A 21,665-nucleotide genomic window follows, 5' to 3' on the forward strand; every position below is an offset into this window, starting at 1 on the left:
GCATTATAACCTAGCGGTAAATGCTAACTTTGGAATGACTGCATCAAAACATGTCATGTTTGGTGTCAAACAACTTGGAATCATACCCCCACACCAGTAACTGGTGTGGGAGTATGATCCCATCCTTCTAGAGGGGACGACATGTACCTACTGTGGAAACACTGTAGAAATCTGAAAGAGCCCTGGCATCACAAAATGGATGCCACCAGCACAGACACTGGGCTGCCCTCCTGCTGCTGACTGAAACTCGCAGTGGAGGAGGCCCAACAATAGGCATCCTGTCACAGGGAGGTGTCACCACCTTCCAGACAGGATTTAGTGTATTGCGGCTGGGTGGGTTCACTATTAGAGTGCTTTGAAGTCCTGCACTGGGGGAGCAGTAGGCTCCTCTGTGCATATGCCAGCTCAAACCGGTTCAGGGGCTACCTGCCCCTGCTCTGGCGTGAAACTGGACAAAGGGAAGTGGGTGTAACCACCCACTCCCCTGACCCTCCCAGAGGAGTGGTCATAGAGCTAGTCCCTCCCTTTCCTTTAGTATAAGATAGGGAACCCTTGCCATTGCAAGTTAGATATCCCTGGACGACGCTCTACAAGAAGAATCCTGGACCTTCGACGTTCCACTTCCTTTGGAAGACTGAAGGGTCTCCCTTGGAGTAAAGGAGTGACTCCCCTGCTTGGCAGGCACCAAAAACTTGAATCAACGGTCGCCGGAGTCCGAAGTCCCTGCAGCCCCAGAAGTGGATTTCCTGACTTCTCGATGGCCATTGTGAGTCCCCAGCAGAGCTGAGGAGAGTGGACCCCACGAGTGACGAGGAACCGCAATACCTGGGTACTGTGTACTATTGTCGAGTGCAACCCCTTCACGACGTTCTACGAACTTGAGCTTTGGACCACGTGTGGTCCAAGCCTCCAGCAGGATTTCCCTCGAAAAACAGAGGCCTACCTCGTCCCGAGTGACCGTGGGCTCCTGTGAAGCGAATCCTCACGAGGCGTCTTCGCGATCCCTTGCCGGCTGGCTTGTGGGTCCCCTGAAGACTTGCTCATTGAACCAAAGGGCTTCCCAGGCCTGCCCTGACTTACCCTCGCTGGATTAGTCCCTCAGACCTTGCTGGTCTGCACCGCTGACTTTCTTCGATTTCCACGAGACTTGCTGTTGCCAAGGCTTGTTGGCTCCAATCCGGTTGCCGACACCTCACTAAGCTGCAGACTTCGTGGGACACTCCGAATCCAGCTCCTGGTCGTCGTCGACGCCTCCTGGACCTCGGGGCTGAAGAGTCCAAACACCCTTGATCACCTGAAATCACCCGACTTCCGTGGGTATCCATCTTCCTGGCCCCGGGTCACTGGCAAGTGACTGTGAACACGGTCCCTTCTGCTTTCAGGTCTTCTTCATCTTGAATCCAGCCTTGGATTCCGCCGAACTCTTCTCCAGTCTTCGCAAGCAGCAAAACTTCTTCGACTTCCATAGAAAACGACGACGTGACCCGACACCAAAAGACACCTATGCACCCGGCTGCACTGGGTGAGGTAACTTGTGCACTCTGGGGCTCCTGTGGGTGTTGGCCCTCGAACTACTTACCTTGTAAGTGGCTTGCTTGTAGACTCTCTAGAAGTACCCTTAAACTTTAAAAATCCAACCGCGACTTGCTCCATTGAAATCAATAGGGAACCCGCGGCTGTGTTCTCACACTGCACGAATCTCCCATGGGTCCTTTACTTACCTGCCTTGGGTGGATTAGTGAGGCCCCAGCGATTCTACAGGCCCTAGGCCTTGTCCCCTTGCAAGTCGACTTTCCTAAACCTCTTTTTTAGTATATGGTCTGGTACGCCCCTAGGGCTCCAGCCATATTTGTGCTTAAATTATTGTGAAACGTTGATATTTGCATATGTTCCTGACTTCTAATCTCATAAAGAGATTAGTAGAGTGTGTCTAGAAATAAATACATATATATTTGATATATATACCTGTGTGGTGTCCTTTCATTTGGTAATTCAAGAGATTATAAGGTAAAACAAGCTGCTTTACATTCCTCTGAGACTTAGCCTAAAGGCTGCTCTCCACAGCTACCACTAGGATAGCTTTCTTTAAAAGGTTGTCTTAAACCTATCTACCATAAGAGTCGAATTGGACTGGTGCAAGGTGGCCACTACAGCTAGTGACCAGCATATGTCAGGCCAACTTCTCACACTATGATTTTATTAGCAAGTCGCCAAGTTTCCATTGAGTTGTTTTCTTTTGTGGGTATTTCCCTTCAGAAGTACAAAAATGTGCTTGATTTGTGTTTATAATTCTGATATATTCTGAAATATCTGCACAGTTCATTTACAGACATTAACATTTTGTTATGTACCAGAAAGAAGCCTTTCCTTTCCCGTACAGAGCAAGATTGTCACATAAATTCTTTCACGCTTAAGTCGGAGAAAGAAGAGTAAATACAAAGCTCCCTTGGAAGACAGAACCTGACATTTGACCTCTGTCTTTGAATGCAAAGCAGATGTGATAAGATGGGAACAAAATGTATAGGCCTTTTTACAGAAAACAGCAGTCTTGGAAGAATACAGCAAAGAGGCTATGCTCCACAGGATGCACTAACTCACGCTGAACAGTCGAAAACAAATAAAGCCAGCAAATGGAAAGCAAGGAAATGTAAGTTACAAAACCAATTGTTAACAATGGACGGAATGCATTCACAGGTAAGCTTTCAGAATGTCCATAAGAAGTCTTTTTGCTGTCTGGTAGGCTTCAACCTAATAACCAGGACAGCTGTTGACCTAGAAATAGGACTAAATGTTGGCACTGGTCAGTGCAATGTCAATATTTCAGTATTTAGTCCCATTCTGGGGTGTGTTCCAAGGTAAGGTTTGTGATTCCAACCCCTTGGGTGATGGGCTTTTAGGGGTGATTAACCTCTCATTAAATCCTGGGGTGCTTCGTGAATGAAGTTAGGCAGTCCAACAGGAGACTGTGCAAACAAGTAAAATCTGTTGTGATTAGAGGGTGGGTATGAATGTTAGCCTTCATAGCTCAGTGATAAATGTGCATACTCACCTGACCCTCTCTCAAACCCAGGACATTTTTATTTTTGAAAAAAGTATTGGGGTGCTGACGCAGTCCTTGAAACCCAGGGACTATCCAAGCTAATCTGGGATGTCTGGTCACCCTATGTGTTGTGCTAAAAATGTGCACACAAAAAATAAAAAAATAATTGTTGTACTATGCCATTCTCATTGATCTTGTGCGTTTGCAGTAAATTTTCACCATGAACGGCACATAGATACATGATGTGGTGTAATATCGGAATTCCTTTTATTAAGAGTAAGTAAAATTATGTTAATTACACCGGGCCTACATTTGAGATCCCATGACAATCTCTTTACTTCTTTGGTGTGCTGGTTTCTTTTTCAAATACCTTTCACTCAGGAAACTATGAACGGAATTTAGAAGGAATAGGGAAGTGTTGGAATGTAAAGAGGTAACTTTTCCCAAGGCCTAATTTAGTTTTCACAAGATTCACCCATTTGGTCCTCTGCAGTAGCCTAGGGAGTAGATTTATCGGCCTCCAGGAGAAGTGTCATGCTAAATGCACCTTTTGCATCAGATGCTTGCTGAGTGAGTGTAGCAGATAGACATTCACCCAGCACCCAAAAATATATTTTTGTGACAAAGCATGCAGTGTGGAATACAGTGTGGCCATACTGGCATCGGGCGTTTCCCCGGGAGGCTGGACAAGTGGGGCCAGTTTTGTTACTGGGGGCCAGTGTTGTTTCTGGGGGCCAGTTTTGCAGCAGTGCTGCAATATCGATCCCCAGTAACAAAAGCAGCAAGCCAGCATAATCCACTCACTTTAATTTCCAGCCTTCCGGGGCCAGCCAATGCTTCAAACTTGCACCCCTCCACGCCCCTAAAACTCCCCTTGTAGAAGCCCGGCTTTCTCACTATGCACTGTGCGGGGTCTGGTCCGAAAAACGTTCCAGGGTTCTTTTCGTTCCCAGTCCGCCCCTGAATGCAGAGATGAGACCAACTCTTAAAATATTTTTCTCCATCTGTACTTGATCAAAAATATCCCTGTTGCAGCGCTTTTACAGACAACTTGGGGTGGCGTGGGAGTTGTGTAATTGGGGTGCGGGGTAGCGGCACAAGGGAGAGAGAGTTCAACACATGCACTCTCATAAAGTATGGAATGAAAAAGAAAAAAGTAGTTCTCTAAATGTGGAAGGATGTAAGTTGTCACTCAAACTAATGGTAATGAGGCTGTGTTGTGTGTGTGTGTGGGCGTGGGGGTAAATAGGAACACAAGGGGGACGGAGGCAAGTAATTAAATAAAAAAGACGCACCCAAATGACTGAGTGACAAGAAGTTCAACCACTGGTAGGCAATGCGCGACCACTGTAAGTCCACAATAGGTCTTTCAGAACCAGACATTCTGCGCTGGCCGATAAGTAAGACCTAAAAAACACCAGCATCTGAAACCTCATAGTTTCATTGTTGAAAATATGACTTAAATGTGAGATGTATCTACAGAGCTGCGCGAGGACCTTTTGTCTGAAAGAGAAGGGGCTCTGCTGAGGAGGACTGGGCTGCTTTGGCAGATTTGTGCGGTGCTTGCAGAGCTGGAGGGGCAGTGAGTGGGTCCAGTGTGCACTGGGTGTGGGACTTGGGTAGGGCAGATCTGAACCGAGGCGCACTGGCAGAGAGAGCCGCGTGTACCTCGCAGGACTGTAACGTTAGAGGGCCTGGATGCAGAAGTGAGATGCATCTACAGAGCTGCGCGAGGACCTTTCCTCTAGAAGAGAAGGGGCTCTGCTGAGGAGGACTGGGCTGCTTTGGCAGATTTGTGCGGTGCTTGCAGAGCTGGAGGGGCAGTGAGTGGGTCCAGTGTGCACTGGGTGTGGGACTTGGGTAGGGCAGATCTGAACCGAGGCGCACTGGCAGAGAGAGCCGCGTGTACCTCGCAGGACTGTAACGTTAGAGGGCCTGGATGCAGAAGTGAGATGCATCTACAGAGCTGCGCGAGGACCTTTCCTCTAGAAGAGAAGGGGCTCTGCTGAGGAGGACTGGGCTGCTTTGGCAGATGTGTGCGGTGGTTGCAGAGCTGGAAGGGCAGTGTGAGTGGGTCCAGTGTGCACTGGGTGTGGGACTTGGGTAGGGCAGATCTGAACCGAGGCGCACTGGCAGAGAGAGCCGCGTGTACCTCGCAGGACTGTAGCGCCAGAGGGCCTGGATGCAGAAGTGAGATGCATCTACAGAGCTGCGCGAGGACCTTTCCTCTAGAAGAGAAGGGGCTCTGCTGAGGAGGACTGGGCTGCTTTGGCAGATTTGTGCGGTGGTTGCAGAGCTGGAGGGGCAGTGGGTGGGTCCAGTGTGCACTGGGTGTGGGACTTGGGTAGGGCAGATCTGAACTGAGGCGCACTGGCAGAGAGCCGCGTGTACCTCGCAGGACTGTAGCGCCAGAGGGCCTGGATGCAGAAGTGAGATGCATCTACAGAGCTGCGCGAGGACCTTTTGTCTGAAAGAGAAGGGGCGCTGAAGAGGACTGGGCTGCTTTGGCAGATTTGTGCGGTGCTTGCAGAGCTGGAGGGGCAGTGTGGGTGGGTCCAGTGTGCACCGGGTGTGGGACTTGGGTAGGGCAGATCTGAGGCGCACTGGCAGAGAGAGCCGCGTGTACCTCGCAGGACTGTAGCGCCAGAGGGCCTGGATGCAGAAGAGCGTCGGTGGTGAGCTCTGACACGGAGCCTGTCCCCTCTCGCTGGCATTGTGTTTCTGTTATCGGATATGCGCTGTTTGTTTGCCTGTGTTTTGCTGAATGAGCACACCCGCCCTCAGTCACTGAATGTAACTGTCCATGTGTCTTTTTTTTCCCAGGTCGCCGTGTCACAATGACCCCTGGTGCCGGCTGCGTGCTGCCGACAATCATTTTCTTTCTGGCTTCTTGGCACGCGGCCCGGTTCGAGGAAGACCTGACGAGGCCATCCTTGGGCGGCATCACTGCTTCCACCTTCCTGCAGGACCTGCTGCACCGCTATGGCGAGAACGACACGCTGTCCCTGCAGCAGCTCAAGGCCCTGCTTAACCGCCTGGATGTGGGCGTGGGCCGCGAGAACCTGTCCCGCTCGGAGCCGCAGCGGAGGAACTTGAGCAGGGTAAGGGGTCTTTACCGGGGGCACCGACTCTGTGGTGTGTAATGACGTTCAAAACACACCCGACACCAGTCCTTGTCATCATTTCATATTCCAATTAATAATAAACAGCCCCCTCCCCAGCGCGCAACGCCCATGGGGCTAAAAGGGCCCCCCAACCCCCGGTCGTGTGTATCAGCCCGGGCTGCAGCTACCTGGACACACACAGTTCTTTAGTTTGTGTGTGCTGGATTCCGGTGCAGATGTGGCCTTCCTTAGTGAATACTGACCACCTCCTGCAAAGTATTGTGTAGTTCAGCCACAGGTTGAAGCGCATAAGAAAGTAGGATGGGTTTTCTATTGATTTCCTTCGTTATGAAAGCTTAGTTGGTTAATGCTATAACTGCAGATGTTTGTTTGTATAACCCGTCACAGAAGTGAATTCTGGACGATGCACTGGGGAATGGTGACATGTATAGTGCTATGAAGTACCATCCTGCGACTGAAAGCATTATGAATAAGCACGTCAATATTTAAAAATAGTACTATAGTAGAAGGTAGGCTGCGCAGCCCACATTTGCTAATGCATTGTGCCAGACTTGCATCCAACCCAGCGCAAAGTCTTGTAGTGGGATTTACTTTCTAATGCATATAATGATTGGCGTTGGAAAGTTGCATAAAGTAATTCAGAGTAGCACTCCACACAACTTAGCGCTTAGTTGCTTCAAGGGGGTATATTACAGGTGGTACATGGGTGTTCCCTTGCAACCTCCCCCATGGGTTTTGTTGCAAATCTTTATCTCCTAACATTGGTAGACCGAAATTTGAACCACAACATATGCCTTATTGAAGCAGGCACAATAGTAAAGCTACTTTAAAAAATCAGCACTTTTTTGCAACTTTGCATGTCTTCTGCACTGTACAGCACACATACAAAGTGCGAAAAGTATTAAATCATGGAATTTTGTATTGGAAGGGTCCCTTTCCAGTACAAAACCTATGCTTGTGTTCACGCATAAAACCTTACACTATGGTGAAACAGAGTATGTGTGGCGCAGGGCAGCCTAAAGAGCACCAGTGCAGCGCAGCGAGTGAGGGTAACAATTCCATATCTTAATAAACATGGAGCATTTCTACTCTGCTTTTTAAGCAACACAGTGCAGCAACTTTGATTGCTCTGCATTGATTGAAAAGTTCATAAATCTCGTCTTTAGTGTTTAAAATGAAACAAGTTAGTTAGAAATATATATTTTTAGTAATACGCAATTGGACTATAGCTAGTGCAAATGTTTTTAATTTGTTTCCATTAGAAGGACGCATTCCAGAGCTTAGCTGAAACCCACTTGCACTACCTCTGAACAAGAATACATCTTTGTCAACAAGAAGCCTCCAATTACTCCATCAATTAAAGGCCTACAGTAGCTCCCAAGAAGCCTTTTGATTTGCTGATTAACCAGTTGTGAACAATTACATTTCTTTCAGATAGCAGGCTCCCTGGCAAGAAGACTTGTTTCTTCTTTCTATCTCTCTGTTCCTCAAAAAATAAAAAAATAAAATAACACTGCCATGCTTGCGGCGGTGGATAGTTAAAGCAGGATCAGAATATTCTTATTAGTGGACTTTGACAGGTTGAGAGACAAATCCCCATTGGCCCTGGTGCAGTAAAGTATCCGGGGACTCAAACTAATGTATTACTAGTGCAGCACTATAAAGCCAAAGCATTTAGATTTGCCATTGTTTCTCTATTGAGTAGTAGACATGCCCCCCACACGTCTACCTGCCCTTTTCAATAAACTCCATATATCAAGCCGCCACCTTTACACAAACATCAGTGACATGAGCACAGCGGCCTCTATCTAACCCACGGACATCACTAACATGTACACCGCACATGGGGCAACATTCCCATGAGCATGAACAAAGCACAATAATGAAGAGCGTAGAAGCCCAAACCAGAAGCCAATGACAGAAAATCACAGCACTCCCTCAACTTGGTCCAGGGAAATAATTTTAGGTCATAAGAAAACCAAACACTTGGGCAATAGAATCCTCAAGGGGACTACAGTGATCACTCCAGGAAACCTCTGCAGGCTTCTGCTGAACCAAGTACCCTTTGCAGGCCCACAGGCATCATAAACTATCCTATTTGTGTTACATTTTTGTTGTAGTACAAATCAAAGTTCTTGAGTGCGTAAGGAATATGTTATCAAAAGTTCTCAATTAAAAAAGTAAACTTTGTTTTCTTTAGTCAGAGGGAAACAGATGGCTGTAAAGTAACCCACGGTTGGTCTTCTTATCAGTCCAATCTAGACTTTGACTATTTACCCAAACGATGTCGTAGATAACTACTCATTGTGGAGGAAATGGCACACTGTTTGGCCCTTATTGTGCAATTTGATAGAGGCATGTACACTGAGAACATCAAGTACATTTATTGAATCCTAATCAAGCATTTTACCTTTTGACCGACAGAGCAAACAAAATCTGCAGTGGGAGCATAGTAACTTGGTTATGAGACTAAAGTTATTCATAACTATAGTTGTGCCATATGCAAATTACCGGATGAGGTTTCAGGTCTGCAGATCTGTTATAGGCTTACAGAGAGACCATTGTTTTAAAGACCACTTTCCTATCGAAAGTGTTTGAGAAGCAAAAATCTCCTAAATAAGTTGAGCATGATACGCTAACTAAAGCCCGGAGCCCCAGTCTTAACAGAATATAAAAAGATTGTGCTGCCCGTGGTCCACAAGGCTACCCCAAGGGAAGTTCACAGCTACTTTTAGGCTGGCTCTGTGGGACATGTGAGTCAAAAATGTGTCTATGAATTGGCAGGAAGTCCTTGTCCTCTTCAAGTCAGCACTAGGGTTTGACTGTAGTCCCACAGTGACAGCTCCTGGATCCTGACCTCTTTTCCTGACTGTGGTTTGAACAACGAGGTTCAAGGCCTAATGCGGTTGGTTGAAGTTTGTTGCTCATTGAAGTGTCACAGAAGCATTTGTTCTGACCTCCTATTGGAGGAGGACTTGCATGTAAAGCTGTTTTTTCCAGATCATGGGACTGATCGGGGATTATTGGGCAGTATTCTTGGCGTGTCTTGTCCTTCACCATTAGTCCCTCTTGGTAATATTGCACTCTGATTGGACTGACCTTGTTTTCCCTTTGTATTCCTCACACCAATAGTAGCATGGGTAAGCAGTCAGGATTATTGGAGGAGTGGTAGGTAGTACGTTTTGAAGGTGGAAACAATTTTAAAGAATAACACTATTAAATCAATGTCCAGTCAGAGCTGTTGCTATAATAGGTCCATATTTGTAGTGGTAATAACAAAGTAGTTAAAATGAGACATGTCCGTTAATACCAGAATGTCGTAGTACATTTGGTCCTGAGAAATTGCCCCCCAAGTATAGCACTTGCATGACAAGTCACTTTATTTCTAACGATGGAGCTTGATTTAGCATAGATTCTATTGCTGCTAGATTCGGCCCTGCTGCCATTTTGGGAGTTATCATTCTCTGGCACTAATTGTCTGGACGCTCACCAAAAGATCCTTGAGTTCTCTTCTTCTCCAAGCCTGCAAAGGTTCCCTGTCTCTGTAGACAGCCTATTGTTGCCCGCGTAGGGCTCTTTCTCCAGTCTCTTTATTTGCCTGGTGCTTCCTGCCATCACCATCAATCCTCCAGAGCATAAAGGGGCAACACAATCTATTAATGGATAGGAAAGCTCCCTGCCAGGAGATTTAGAATCCTTTCCAGGCACTGCTGGGGGACTTCATCCTTTCTCAGTGCCCAACCTTCTGGAGTGTCGCTCTCCAGGCTGTATGAGATGTAGCTACATGGCCTTCACGGCTGCCATCATAGTTATGCCTTGCTGCCTATTCAGTGAATCAGTGGCTGGCCCTTTGGTGGTCGGGAGGACCCTTGAACATCCTTTCAGGACCAATGAGCTTACTCTCTGTATCCTGCTCTCGGATGTCACCCCTAGTGCTCTGATGTGCTAAGGATTCTGGGCCCGGGCAGTGATCCTCACGGCTATGCATCTGCTATCTTCGGCTTCTTCCCATGCCCCCTCAGCTTTCAGCTTTTATATTGACAGAACCAGTGAAATTCGGTTCAATGACCAATGTTTCCTGGGTAATACTGCCTTCCGGAAGGAAAATGTGACTCGGAAGCGGATCATTTCCTGCTGGATCATTCTTTGAAATCAAGATTTGCTATGCCCTTACAAAAAAGGGGCCCATTCCACCAGGGGAAAGTGTTTGGCACTGTCCAGGGCGTTCCAGTGTTTGCCATGACACAAAATTGGCTTCAGTCCACAGTTTCACTAGGCATTACTGTCTCAACTCTGAAGTCTGCAGAGATAGCCATTGTGCCAAATCTGTGTTGCAGGACATGAAATGATAGGACAGGAAATATATGTTCTTGGTTTGACCATCTCCTTAGACCTTACACCTGAAAGGTATTACTTTGTTTTTGATTCAAGGAAATGGGAATTTGCAGGTAGAAGTATCCATCAGAAGAACAAGTTATTACCTTTGGTAACAGTTTCTGGTGGATACATTGTCTACTTCAGATTCCTCACCAATACTGACTTCTTTCTTATGAGTGGTCTTGCAACTGAATAGGCTCCCAAGTTGTGTTTGATACACTGCAATGTCTGTTGATCCCATTGGCCTTGTCACTTCCTTTGACAGTAAGGAAAAATGGACAAGGACCCAACGTTTGTGGCATCCTCAATGGATCATTGATGTCATATTCAGGTGGGGGTAAATGTGGCACCGAGGCGCGATCCTGAAGTGTGGTCAGGATTGAGACTCCACCTAGTGGCTTCAGAAAACAGTTTCAAGTTTTCAGATCCAGTATGGTACCTTGAGGCAATTCAAAGTAAGGAATCTGCAGGTGAATGGAGTATCCACCAGAAAGATCATTACCAAATGTAAGTAGCTTGTTCTTTCTAGCTGACCCCTCAGTCCGTTCTTCAACCTGGACACCACTTAATTACAGCCCAGTGCGATTTTTGGTGATTCATCTGACCATTTAAGTATTCTTGGGTTTCGTGCTGCCCTATTTTGAAGAAGAGAAGTATGGGTCGTAGTCTCTCTCAGCACTCTATTTGATGACAGTTTTTTTCATATGAGCGACAGTCCCTCAACGGGATAAATGTCATTGAATATATGTTCTCCTTTACTATTGTTACAAAGTTAAGAAAATGCCTGTTCTGCTCTCGGCTTGAGCATATAAGAGCCTTCCGTTTTCATCATCACTCTGCTCTTCTACATTGCAAATAATCTCCATCAATGGCACTCGAGAGAGACAGAGAGAGAGAGAGAGAGAGAGAGAGAGAGAGAGAGAGAAAATGAATGAATCTCAATCATATTTTAGTAAATCATATTTTAGTAGGATCTGCAAATCCACTGCAAGCACTCGTGTCCCTCGATATCTAATATCTATATTTTGTAATCTTTAATTTCTCTGAAACTACTAAACGGAGTTACACCAAATCACAAAAAGCACACTTTCTGGACCAACATCTAGCTTTCTGTCGAATTTGGTGTAATTCCATTCAACGGTTGGGGCAGTAGTTGTGCGCAAAAAATGCAAAAAAAAACCCCCATAGATATAACATAGGGAAAACGCGTTTTGGGACCCCCCCTTTTTTTCTCGGCCCCCGCTTGACATATCACCCCGAAACTTTCAAGTTTCGGGGTGAACTAAAAAAGGGACGTTTTTTGAATATTTCGGGAAGAATCGTCATACGGCGCCAAAGCTATTGGCAAAACAAAAAACGCTTTTTCTATAGAAACTTTGTTCCTAACTATTTAATCACATATAAACATTATGTTGGCAATATCTGTTAATTCTCTCTCATTTAGTAGGCATTCATAATCTAAATAAATATAATTTTCCAGGTCGCCAACATTTAATAATTTGTCCCACAGTTCTCATAGCATAGCTGCTGAGTGTAACATGTGAAGTTCTTCGGAAATTACTCGGTTGAGAGTAAACACATAATTCATAGCATATTCGTGCCACCCCTTATTTGTAATTTTCTGTTTGTTTCCAGCTTTTGACAATGCCATTCTTAAATCTCAATCAAATACTTCTTCACTTTGAGGGCAGCTATAATTCATACTTGCTGCAGGTCCAAAGTCGTCCATGTGTTTCTCCCAAGTAGCACACTTGTATTGAAATGAAAGAAATACTTTCGAGCTTTATATATTATAATATAATGTAGTTAGACCCTGTTTGGGGGCAACATAGGGTAGACGGGATGTTGAGCCGCAACCGTGTTAGTTGAGGTTATTTGCCACCGGTGTCTTGGGTTCCATCCTGCTTTGGCCATGTATATCCCTGTCCTCACTTAACTCTCAGGTGAGTAGTTACAGACTTCTCCTAAGTGTATAGCGGGGGAAGGCTGGTGCAAATGCTCAGAACTTAACAGTCAAACAGACCCAGTACCGTTATGTCCAGCTCAGTCCTTATCTGTACGAAAAATACATTATTTTTAATCTTGTAGCAGAACTAAATAATACACAGTCCACATTCTACATCATACAAGGTTGTCATAAGTTGAGCTTTAAACTCTCCCTAGTCTTCCTTCCCACTATGGTTGTGCACCCTCTATTACTGCCCCCGCCGTACTAAGGTGTAGGCAAGGATTATGCGCAGGTGCAGATCCCTTAAGTTCTCACAAGTTTGTAAATGCGTTCAGTGTCTTTATCTGCTTTTATATCAAATTCTCAGAGTTTGCAGAAAACGCATATTGACACAGGATGCCAGTGCTAGGTTCTAGTTTTCACACAACTTCTAAAAGTTACATAACGGGGGTCAGGAGACCACACTTCCACTAACCTAGAGAAAAAGGTCTTGTCACTTTACATGATGCATCCAGGACAGTATTACGCTGTCTACTTAGAGGGCACACTTGGTCACCCCTTCAAGTCACAGGATAGGTCCTGGATCTTGCATGTTCCGGGACAGGTCTAGATATCTGTTCTCACTATAGATTGGCATGATGCCAGGGCCACACAATTAAGTGAGGATACTAGTTGTGCATGCAGTAAGGCATTTGGGAAAGTGGTACATGCCTGTATATCATGCAGGAGACATTCCCTTCCCAATAATAATAACATTAATTCATATAGAAACCCCATACTCCAAATAACAAATGATACCAGGATGGCCCAGTTTTCTCAGTCAGCAATAAACAATGCTCTTTATTCCCAGCCTGCAGCCCTGCACTTGGGACTGATCCAGGCTTGGCTACATAATCTCATTGCCTTGACTGTCGCAGAAATGAAGTAAAGATAATCCTCTGATACATGAGAAACTGACTGCCTATCTTAAAAAAGTGCAGCAAGAGAAACCACCTGAAGTCCATGATCTCCAAATTTTAATGCATGGATGAAGTTCTGTGTATCTCCTGGATAGGCTCTTAGAAATGTAAGAGGAGTCCCTCACTAGAGGACAGCTCCCTGAACCGATGACAGAGGCAGTCATAATTGTAGACACTAAACCTGAGAGGGACCCAACTGATTTTAATTGTCCCTTGTTCTAAAAGTAGAGTGGTGGGAATCAACATCAAAAACGTATTTGTTACAGTGGGATGTGAGTTTATATATCCGATGTAGGAGACCTTTAGGTTCAGCATGTATCTCCTGAGCTGACAAAATGTACTTATGCTAGTCTATAGAGGAGGCTGAAGACCGGCCGTAGGATTTATGAAAAATGGGTGTTGGTAAGAGAGGAGTGAGGAAGAGCTACACTTCTCTTCATTTTTGTTCATTCTGGTTTTTGAGCCAGAATATGCCATGACAAACATTGTATCTCTATGCCAATGGTGCTTTTTTTTTTTTTTAACAAAAAAGACCCACCAAACTCAGTACCCTGTTTGTTAGACCTTTTAAACTAATTTAGAGATCTGTGGAGTCTGCACACTGATTGGGCCTAGTCCAATTTGCTATGTGGTGTAGAAAGTCAGATGAATTCTCTGAACCGAGAATGTGATGTAGTGTAAGAGTACTACAATACGTGGGTATGCAGGATACACATGATTGGTGGACTATATTAGGTAAAGATAGGCAACACAGTAGATGGTATTAATAAATCTTTCCCCCTTGTGGAACAGTCTTCCACTGACACTAGTAAGCAGTTTTGCAGTCATTAAAAGAGTGATTCCTAGATGCCTTTTTATGTTTCAGGCAGTGTTCTTCTTGCTATTGAGGCAAAGTATTAGACATTTTGACAGTCTGCTACCCTTCCTGATTTGGGCTGTTAAGTGCTGCAGAGTAAAATTCCAGACATTGAAACTGCCCTGTAATTGGGACAGTATGGGTGTCCCTGACATGTAATGTTACTATTTGACGGCTGAGCTCAAACACCTTGGAGTTGAATTAATGATGTCCCCCAACTGAGAGATGGCCTTGCTGGAGGGATGTCATGGGCAAATGCAAATAAAATATAAATGTTGATGCCTGCTACTCACTCTTCACGTCTAAGATATGGAATTGAGCAATGGCACAACTGATTAAAATATCCTCATACCCTGCAGGTGCCTAGTTTTGTGGACTGAAACACTTCAAAACGCTGTACCCAGAAGCATTTGGATGGTTGCAGTGGAGGTTGCGTGCTGATGGTAGATTTGCGTGAAGGAGAGTAATTTAGGACTCTCAAAAGACTATATCCCCTCCAAGCTAGACCATTTGTGCAGTACACACGAATGTTTAAAGCCACCCTTTTAACATAGGAAGGATTCTCTGGTAAACCTCTGAATCTGATATATTAATTCCTCGAGTTAATGTCCATTCTAATTTGGTGGGCACGTTTTGTGCTCCTTATACATGGCACCCAACCACAACATTGCTAAAAAGGTAAAAATGGCACTGCAACTGTGGCATTTAGTTGACTGATGCTGATTAGGAAAAGGCCCTGGCGTACCCAACGACTGTCTTGAGTAACCCTCAATTCAGTCCTGCATGGTTCTACTATATACTGAGTGCACCCTGCGCTGATGGAACTTCATAAGATATGTCCACCCCAAATTAGCAAATGCCCCAAAGCATCCGAGACAATGCTAATTTCATGTGTGCAATGTGGTCTTGCAAAAAAGCAGTGTTCATTTTGGTGCAAGTGGTAAATCAGTTGAAGGAGCAGTACAAAATGTAGTAGTCTGAAACACTGTGTTTAAGGTTCACCGTAAGCTGAAAAAAATAGAAATTGTACTATATATTTGTAGCATTAACTTCACTGATAGCGAAGAGAAGGGTGGTATTACTTTAGATGTAAGATAAAGTACGAACTATTGAAGTGAGGTATAGAGATTTTAATACATGAATGAGTAATGACTCAGATGACTGAATGCACAGGTTTTGAATAGATGAAAAGCTTGGAGGATCTGGAGAGAATTCATCAATGGGTTGCTCGGTAATGTGACCGAGGACCCCACACTAGACCTTAATGCACTACGTGCTTATCTGTTTAGGTGTAACTTAACCATACACTAAACATGATAAAACCCTGTGTCTCTTTATGAATGACAAAATGTTGAGTTTTCCGCTTAGAGATCGTGGCTTTTATCACATGACCTGGAAAGGTTGGCTGAAACATTTTTTTTCTTATTCTTTTTTTCCTCGTGTTCATGCAAATTATAATAAAGTATATTCAACATGCTTGTCTTCCTGTAAAATACCAGCTTCCTGGAAAGCAGGTCTTTCAGTGGGTTGTTGTTTCATTTGGTTAATTGCATTGTTTTTCATAGCATATTTGATGGTATGTTGCGTTTCTTTTCTTCTTGTTCACTGTTACTGGCATGTTAAATTGAGCAGAAACGTTTTTGCAGATATGTTTTTGACACTTGTCTTGGAGCAATATGTCCTCCTTAAACCAGGCCTGATCCTTAATTGAAGGGCCTAAGCTGTTAATGTTCCAAAAGAGAATTTGAAAATAGATTTGTAGTTAGCTATTTAATTAAAACATACATATCAAAGTGCTCTTCTGTCTGATTTCATCATAATTATGGACTGTATACAATTTTATTGCTTTTCCCCGCAGCATTTGACTGCTCCTGGCCACAGGGTTTGACGTGTGGTAGCTGTGGAAATGATTGTCATCTATGAAGTGTGTGTGTGTGTGTGTGTGGGGGGGGGGGTAATATTTCTGTAGTCTCATATTTCTATCTATAGTACTATTCATTTGCTTACAAACCTGTTTCTGGAATACTGCGTTTAACTCCGCACCAGACGTTGAATAATTCGGTTTACCTGAGTTATTCCTGTTCTTTTTTCTGCTGATGTTGATAATGGAATGGGTATTTTTCTTGCAGGCGCACTCCTACGAGCTGGGGGTAGACCACGCTTTTTCATTGCATCATAGGCTTATTTTTAATATCCAATTTGTAAAAGGCCTCTCGTTGTCTTTGTTTACTTTGATACCTGGTTGCAGAGTGGCTTTGTCAGGATATTATGTAATACATTTGTTTATCCGGGCATCCTGATAACTTTATGAGCTCTTGGTTTGGCCAGAGTACTATTCTTGTCTACAAGGACTGGCCATTTTAAGGCCTAGATTTCGTAGCACAGCTGTCTACCAAACCTATGGTTTACAATATATAGAGTAGGTTTTGGGCATACCCTCTTCCGCCATTGGCTTTTATTTTAAACAGCCTCTTTCAGCTATTGGCTTCAGACTTAGTCAGTTACATCTTGGTTCAGCCCAGAGGAGTATTACACTTTAACCTCCTGTAAGTGGCTATGTGCATGCATCTTTTCGTCTCCAGTTGAGTGCTTGCATTGCAAAGCATGAGGGGCTATTTTAAATGTAAACAGCACACAGAACCATAACACGTTCTATCTCATTCAATTCTTCATGTTACATGCCTTCTGTTCAGAAAGCAATGTCATCTTATGTGCAGGCATTTTTGAAAGCGTTGGTCTCGAGTGCTGGCTGGCCCCTAACAAAGCCTCCTTATTGCTTTGTTTGTCATCAACACAGCTATCTTGGGGTCGAGCCGCACGATGTGATGAAAAATGAAAGAAAAGCTTCTTCACTCAAAAAGGAGATCATTTCTAACTGAGTGAACATAAGATATGACTGTGGTATTTGTAAAGTACCTTTTATTAACCAAGAGTCAATGCACCTTATTAGGTCACCATAATCAACGATGCAATCTATAGATTTTTCAATTCAGTTCATGCAATGTTACTGGGAGCTCAGCTGCATCTAGAGTAGGCTACAAGGAAGGCTTCCCTGCTATCTGGAACCTAACTCCTACTCTTGCTTTTATTGATACACTGAAAAACACAGAAACAAATCCATTATTGTAATGAATCATTCATTATAGTTCTGCATTTGTTTCTATGTTTTTCACATGTAAGCAAATGGAGGACTAGAAGGACAGCTTCATTATAGTCCAGACTTGAAAACCTAAAAACCAAAGCTGGTTTGTAATGAAGCCTTCATTCTAATCCTTCATTCTTTAGTCAAAGGAAAACAGATGGCTGTAAAGTAACCCACGATTGGTCTTCTTATCAGTCTAATCTAGACTTTGGTTATTTTCCCAAACTATGTCCTCAGTCTAATCTAGACTTTGGTTATTTTCCCAAACTATGTCCTAGATAACTACTCATTGTGGAGGAAATGGCACACTGTTTGGCTCTTATTGTTCAATTCTAAGTGATAGAGGAATGTACATTGAGAACATCAAGTACATTTATTGAATCCTAATCAAGCATTTTACCTTTTGACCGACGGAGCAAACAAAATCTGCAGTGGGAGCATAGTAACTTGGTTATGAGACTAAAGTTATTCATAACTATAGTTGTGCTGTATGCAAATTACCGGATGAGGTTTCAGATCTGCAGATCTGCAGATCTGTTATAGGCTTACAGAGAGACCATTGTTTTAAAGACCACTTTCCTATCGAAAGTGTTTGAGAAGCAAAAATCTCCTAAATAAGTTGAGCATGATACGCTAACTAAAGCCCGGAGCCCCAGTCTTAACAGAATATAAAAGGATTGAGCTGCCCGTGGTCTACAAGGCTACCCCAAGGGAAGTTCTCAGCTACTATTAGGCTGGCTCTGCGGGACATGTGAGCCGAAAAAGTGTCTATGAATTGGCAGGAAGTCCTTGTCCTCTACAGGAATCTCTTCAAGTCAGCACTAGGGTTTGACTGTAGTCCCACAGTGACAGCTCCTGGATCTTGACCTACTTTCCTGACTGGTTTGAACAACGAGGTTCAAGGCCTAATGCGGTTGGTTGAAGTTTGTTGCTCATTGAAGTGTCACAGAAGCATTTGTTCTGACCTCCTATTGGAGGAGGACTTGCATCTGAAACTGCTTTTTCCAGATCATGGGACTGACAGGGGGTTACTGGGCAGTATTCTTAGCGTGTCTTGTCTTTAACCATTGGTTCCCCCATAGTAATATTGCACTTTGATTAGACTGACCAGGCTTTTCCTTTGTACTCCTCACACCAATAGGAGCATGGGTAAGCAGTCAGTATTGTTTGAGGAGTGGTGTGTAGTACATTTTGAAACTGGAAGCAATATGAAAGAATAACACAATAAAATCAATGTCCAGTCATAGCTGTTGCTATATTAGGTCCATATTTGTAGTGGTAATAGCAAAGTAGTTCAAATTAGACATGTCAGTTAATACCAGAATGTCGTATTAAATTTGGGTCTGAGAAATGGCCTCCAAGTACAGCACTTGCATGGCAAGTCACTTTAGTTCTAACCATGAAGCTTTATTTTCATAGATTCTATTGCTGCTAGATTCGTCTCTGCTGCCATTTCCGGAGTCATCATCCTCTGGCACTCATTGTGACTGACTGTAACCTTCACCCTGGTGATGCTGGCTGTTTTCTGCTCCACTTCAGCTCCCTCAGGGGGTGACTGCTGGCCCTAAGAAGCCAATGGGGCTCCAGACTGAGCTTTTGGTGGTTGTTACGTCCCTGGTGCTGGTGAGCCACTCTCCGACTCTTCCTGTCCCTGTTTTGATGCTAACCCGCTTACTTCACTGTAGGTCTTTCCAGCGGCTCAGCCACCAACTTCGGCTCTGCTTAAAGATTTAGAAAACTCTGAAAAAGTAAGGCCATTCTTGTCGGAACTAGGTAAAAAACCGATGAAGTAAGTCACCTTACAGTACTTTGCCTCGTTGTGAATACTTTCACAAGGATGGGTTGGACTCAGGCCCACTCAGATGTCTAATCTTCTTCACCAATGTCGATTGTCATCTGCCTCCAAGCTTTGAGGTGCTCCAATGTTTTTTTTAAGGGATGTGCAAGCAAATTTAAAAGACATGGCCTTTTGATTGAGCTTGCAATTTCTGCAAGTCTCCGCCCTGGAGTCCCTTTAAGCAGGGATGGGCCATGACCTGGTGTTTTGGACTGTCTTCTTCTGTGTGCCAGTTCTATTGGTAGCACTACAAGTTCATGGGATATTCCTGAGTACTTTCTTTTTAGTGCCTCCAGCCATCACAACTTGTTCAGCAGTAAAACAGGCTCTTTCGCAACTACAGGGAACGCAGCAGTTCAAAAGACCGCAGAGAGCAACAGTCCTTATCCTCCCCAATTCCCCACCTACGCAAAACTGCTTCAGTTCACCATTGAGAGAACATGTGCATCATGTGGCGAGGAGGGTTTCCTTTAACTTGGTATGCTGCTAGTTTATCACTAAGGATCGATTTTTGAGCAAGGCTACGCCCTTCCTTTCCAAGTATTGCCTTCTCCCATCCTCCTGTCCGCCAGGTACTTTGCACCAGGAGGTTTTCTCACTGTTGAGCAAATGGGTTGTGGAGTTGGTACCAAAGAACAACATCAGCCTCGCGGCTATGCATCTGTATTTTCAGCTCCTGCCCATACCCCCTCAGCTTTTAACTTTTATATGGACCGGGCCAGTAAGATTTGGTTCAATAACCAATGTTTCCTGGGTTATATTGGCTTCAGGAAGGAAAATGTGACTCAAGCTGATAATTTCCTGCTGGATCATTCTTTTAAATCAAGACTTGCTATGCCCTTGCTAAAAAGTGGTCAATTTCACTAGGGCAAAGTCTTTGGCACTGGCCAGGGCATTCCAGTGTTTGCCATGACACAACATTGGGTTCAGTCCCCACTTTCACAAGGTTTTACTGTCTCGACTCGAAGTACGCGGAGATAGCCATTGTGCCAAATCAACGTTGCAGGACATAACGTGAAGTGACAGGACCGGAAATCTATGTTCTTGGTTGGACTGTCTCGTCAGACCTACCACCTGAAAGGTATTACTTGGTTATTGATTCAAAAAATTTGAAATCTGCAGGTAGTAATATCCATCGGAAGAACAAGGTACTTACCTTCAGTACGTTTCTGGTGGATACATCATGTACTTAGGGATTCCTCACCAATCCGGACTCTTTTCTAATAAGTGGTCTTGCGACTTGTTAATAGGCTCCCAAGTTCGGTTTGATACAGTGCAAAGTCTGTCAATCCCATGGGCCTCTTCTCTACCTCTGACAGTGTAGAAAAATAGACAAGGAACTGACGTCGGTGGAATCCTATATGGCTCCTTGATGTCCTGTTCAGGAGGGGGTAGAAGGTGGTGTCGAGGCGTGATGCTGTAGTCTGGTCAAAATTGAGACTGTACCTAGTGGCTTAAGGGAACTGTTTCAAGTTTTCGGATCCAGTATGGTGCCTTGAGGCAATTCAAAGTAAGGAATCTGTAGATAAATAGAGTATCCACCAGAAAGGTAATTTCACAGCTAAGTAGATTGTTCTTTCTAGCTAACCCCTCAGTCGGTTCTTTTTACTTAAACACCACTACATTACAGCCCAGTGCGATTTCTGCCGATTCATTTGAGCATTTAGGTATTCTTGGGTTTCCTGCAGCCCTATTATCTATTATGTGTATGTATATATGTGTGTGTGTGTGTGTGTGTGTGTATGTATATATATATATATGTGTGTATATATATATATATATATCACTGAAAAAACCATAGGTTTCACACATGTTATAGTTAGCGGAAATTTTACTGATAAAAAACCAATGAAATTCCCCCGTTATAGTTAGTGCAGGCAACTATAACTCACGCGACCGCAATCCTCTGCTGATGCTAATACTGTATTTAGACACTTATTTGCCCATGTCTTCTTCCATACATTTTTAGCTATACATATATTACAAATATTTTTTTTTCATAAAGAAACATATGTCATCAGCAGAAGATTGCGGTCGCGTGAGTTATAGTTGCCTGCACTAACTATAACGGGGGAATTTCATTGGTTTTTTATCAGTAAAATTTCCGCTAACTATAACATGTGTGAAACCTATGGTTTTTTCAGTGAATTTGCAAGGTTTTTTAAATGCTAATTCCTAACTATAACGTGTGTGAAACCTATGGTTTTTTCAGTGAATTTGTACGGTTTTTTAAATGCTAAGTTACTTTACGCCATTCGTGGCGTGCGCGCCCACTTAACGCAGTTCGTTCCGTGCGCGCACGCAGTTTACGCAGTTAGTGCCGTTAGTGCCATGCACGCACGGTGGGCACGCGGTGCGATGACAAAGCAAGAAAGCACGTC

General features: G+C 44.1%; 1 protein-coding gene across 4 annotated transcripts in view; it reads left to right on the forward strand.

Annotated features, from left to right (window-relative positions):
• Positions 1-21,665, forward strand: part of SLC39A14 (solute carrier family 39 member 14) — a 288,443-nt gene that overhangs the window by 143,463 nt on the left and 123,315 nt on the right. For 3 of the 4 annotated variants that reach the window (XM_085633968.1, XM_085633969.1, XM_085633967.1), the window contains one exon: positions 5,864-6,141. In XM_085633968.1, coding sequence (XP_085490094.1) covers positions 5,878-6,141 — 264 coding nt within the window. In that variant the 5' untranslated portion in view covers positions 5,864-5,877. Of the gene's footprint in view, positions 1-5,086; positions 5,107-5,863; positions 6,142-21,665 lie in introns of those variants that run through there. The other variant, XM_085633966.1, reaches the window with a different exon arrangement.

This window comes from Triturus cristatus, chromosome 11 (genome assembly GCF_964204655.1).
Source record: "Triturus cristatus chromosome 11, aTriCri1.1, whole genome shotgun sequence".
Taxonomy (NCBI): domain Eukaryota; kingdom Metazoa; phylum Chordata; class Amphibia; order Caudata; family Salamandridae; genus Triturus; species Triturus cristatus.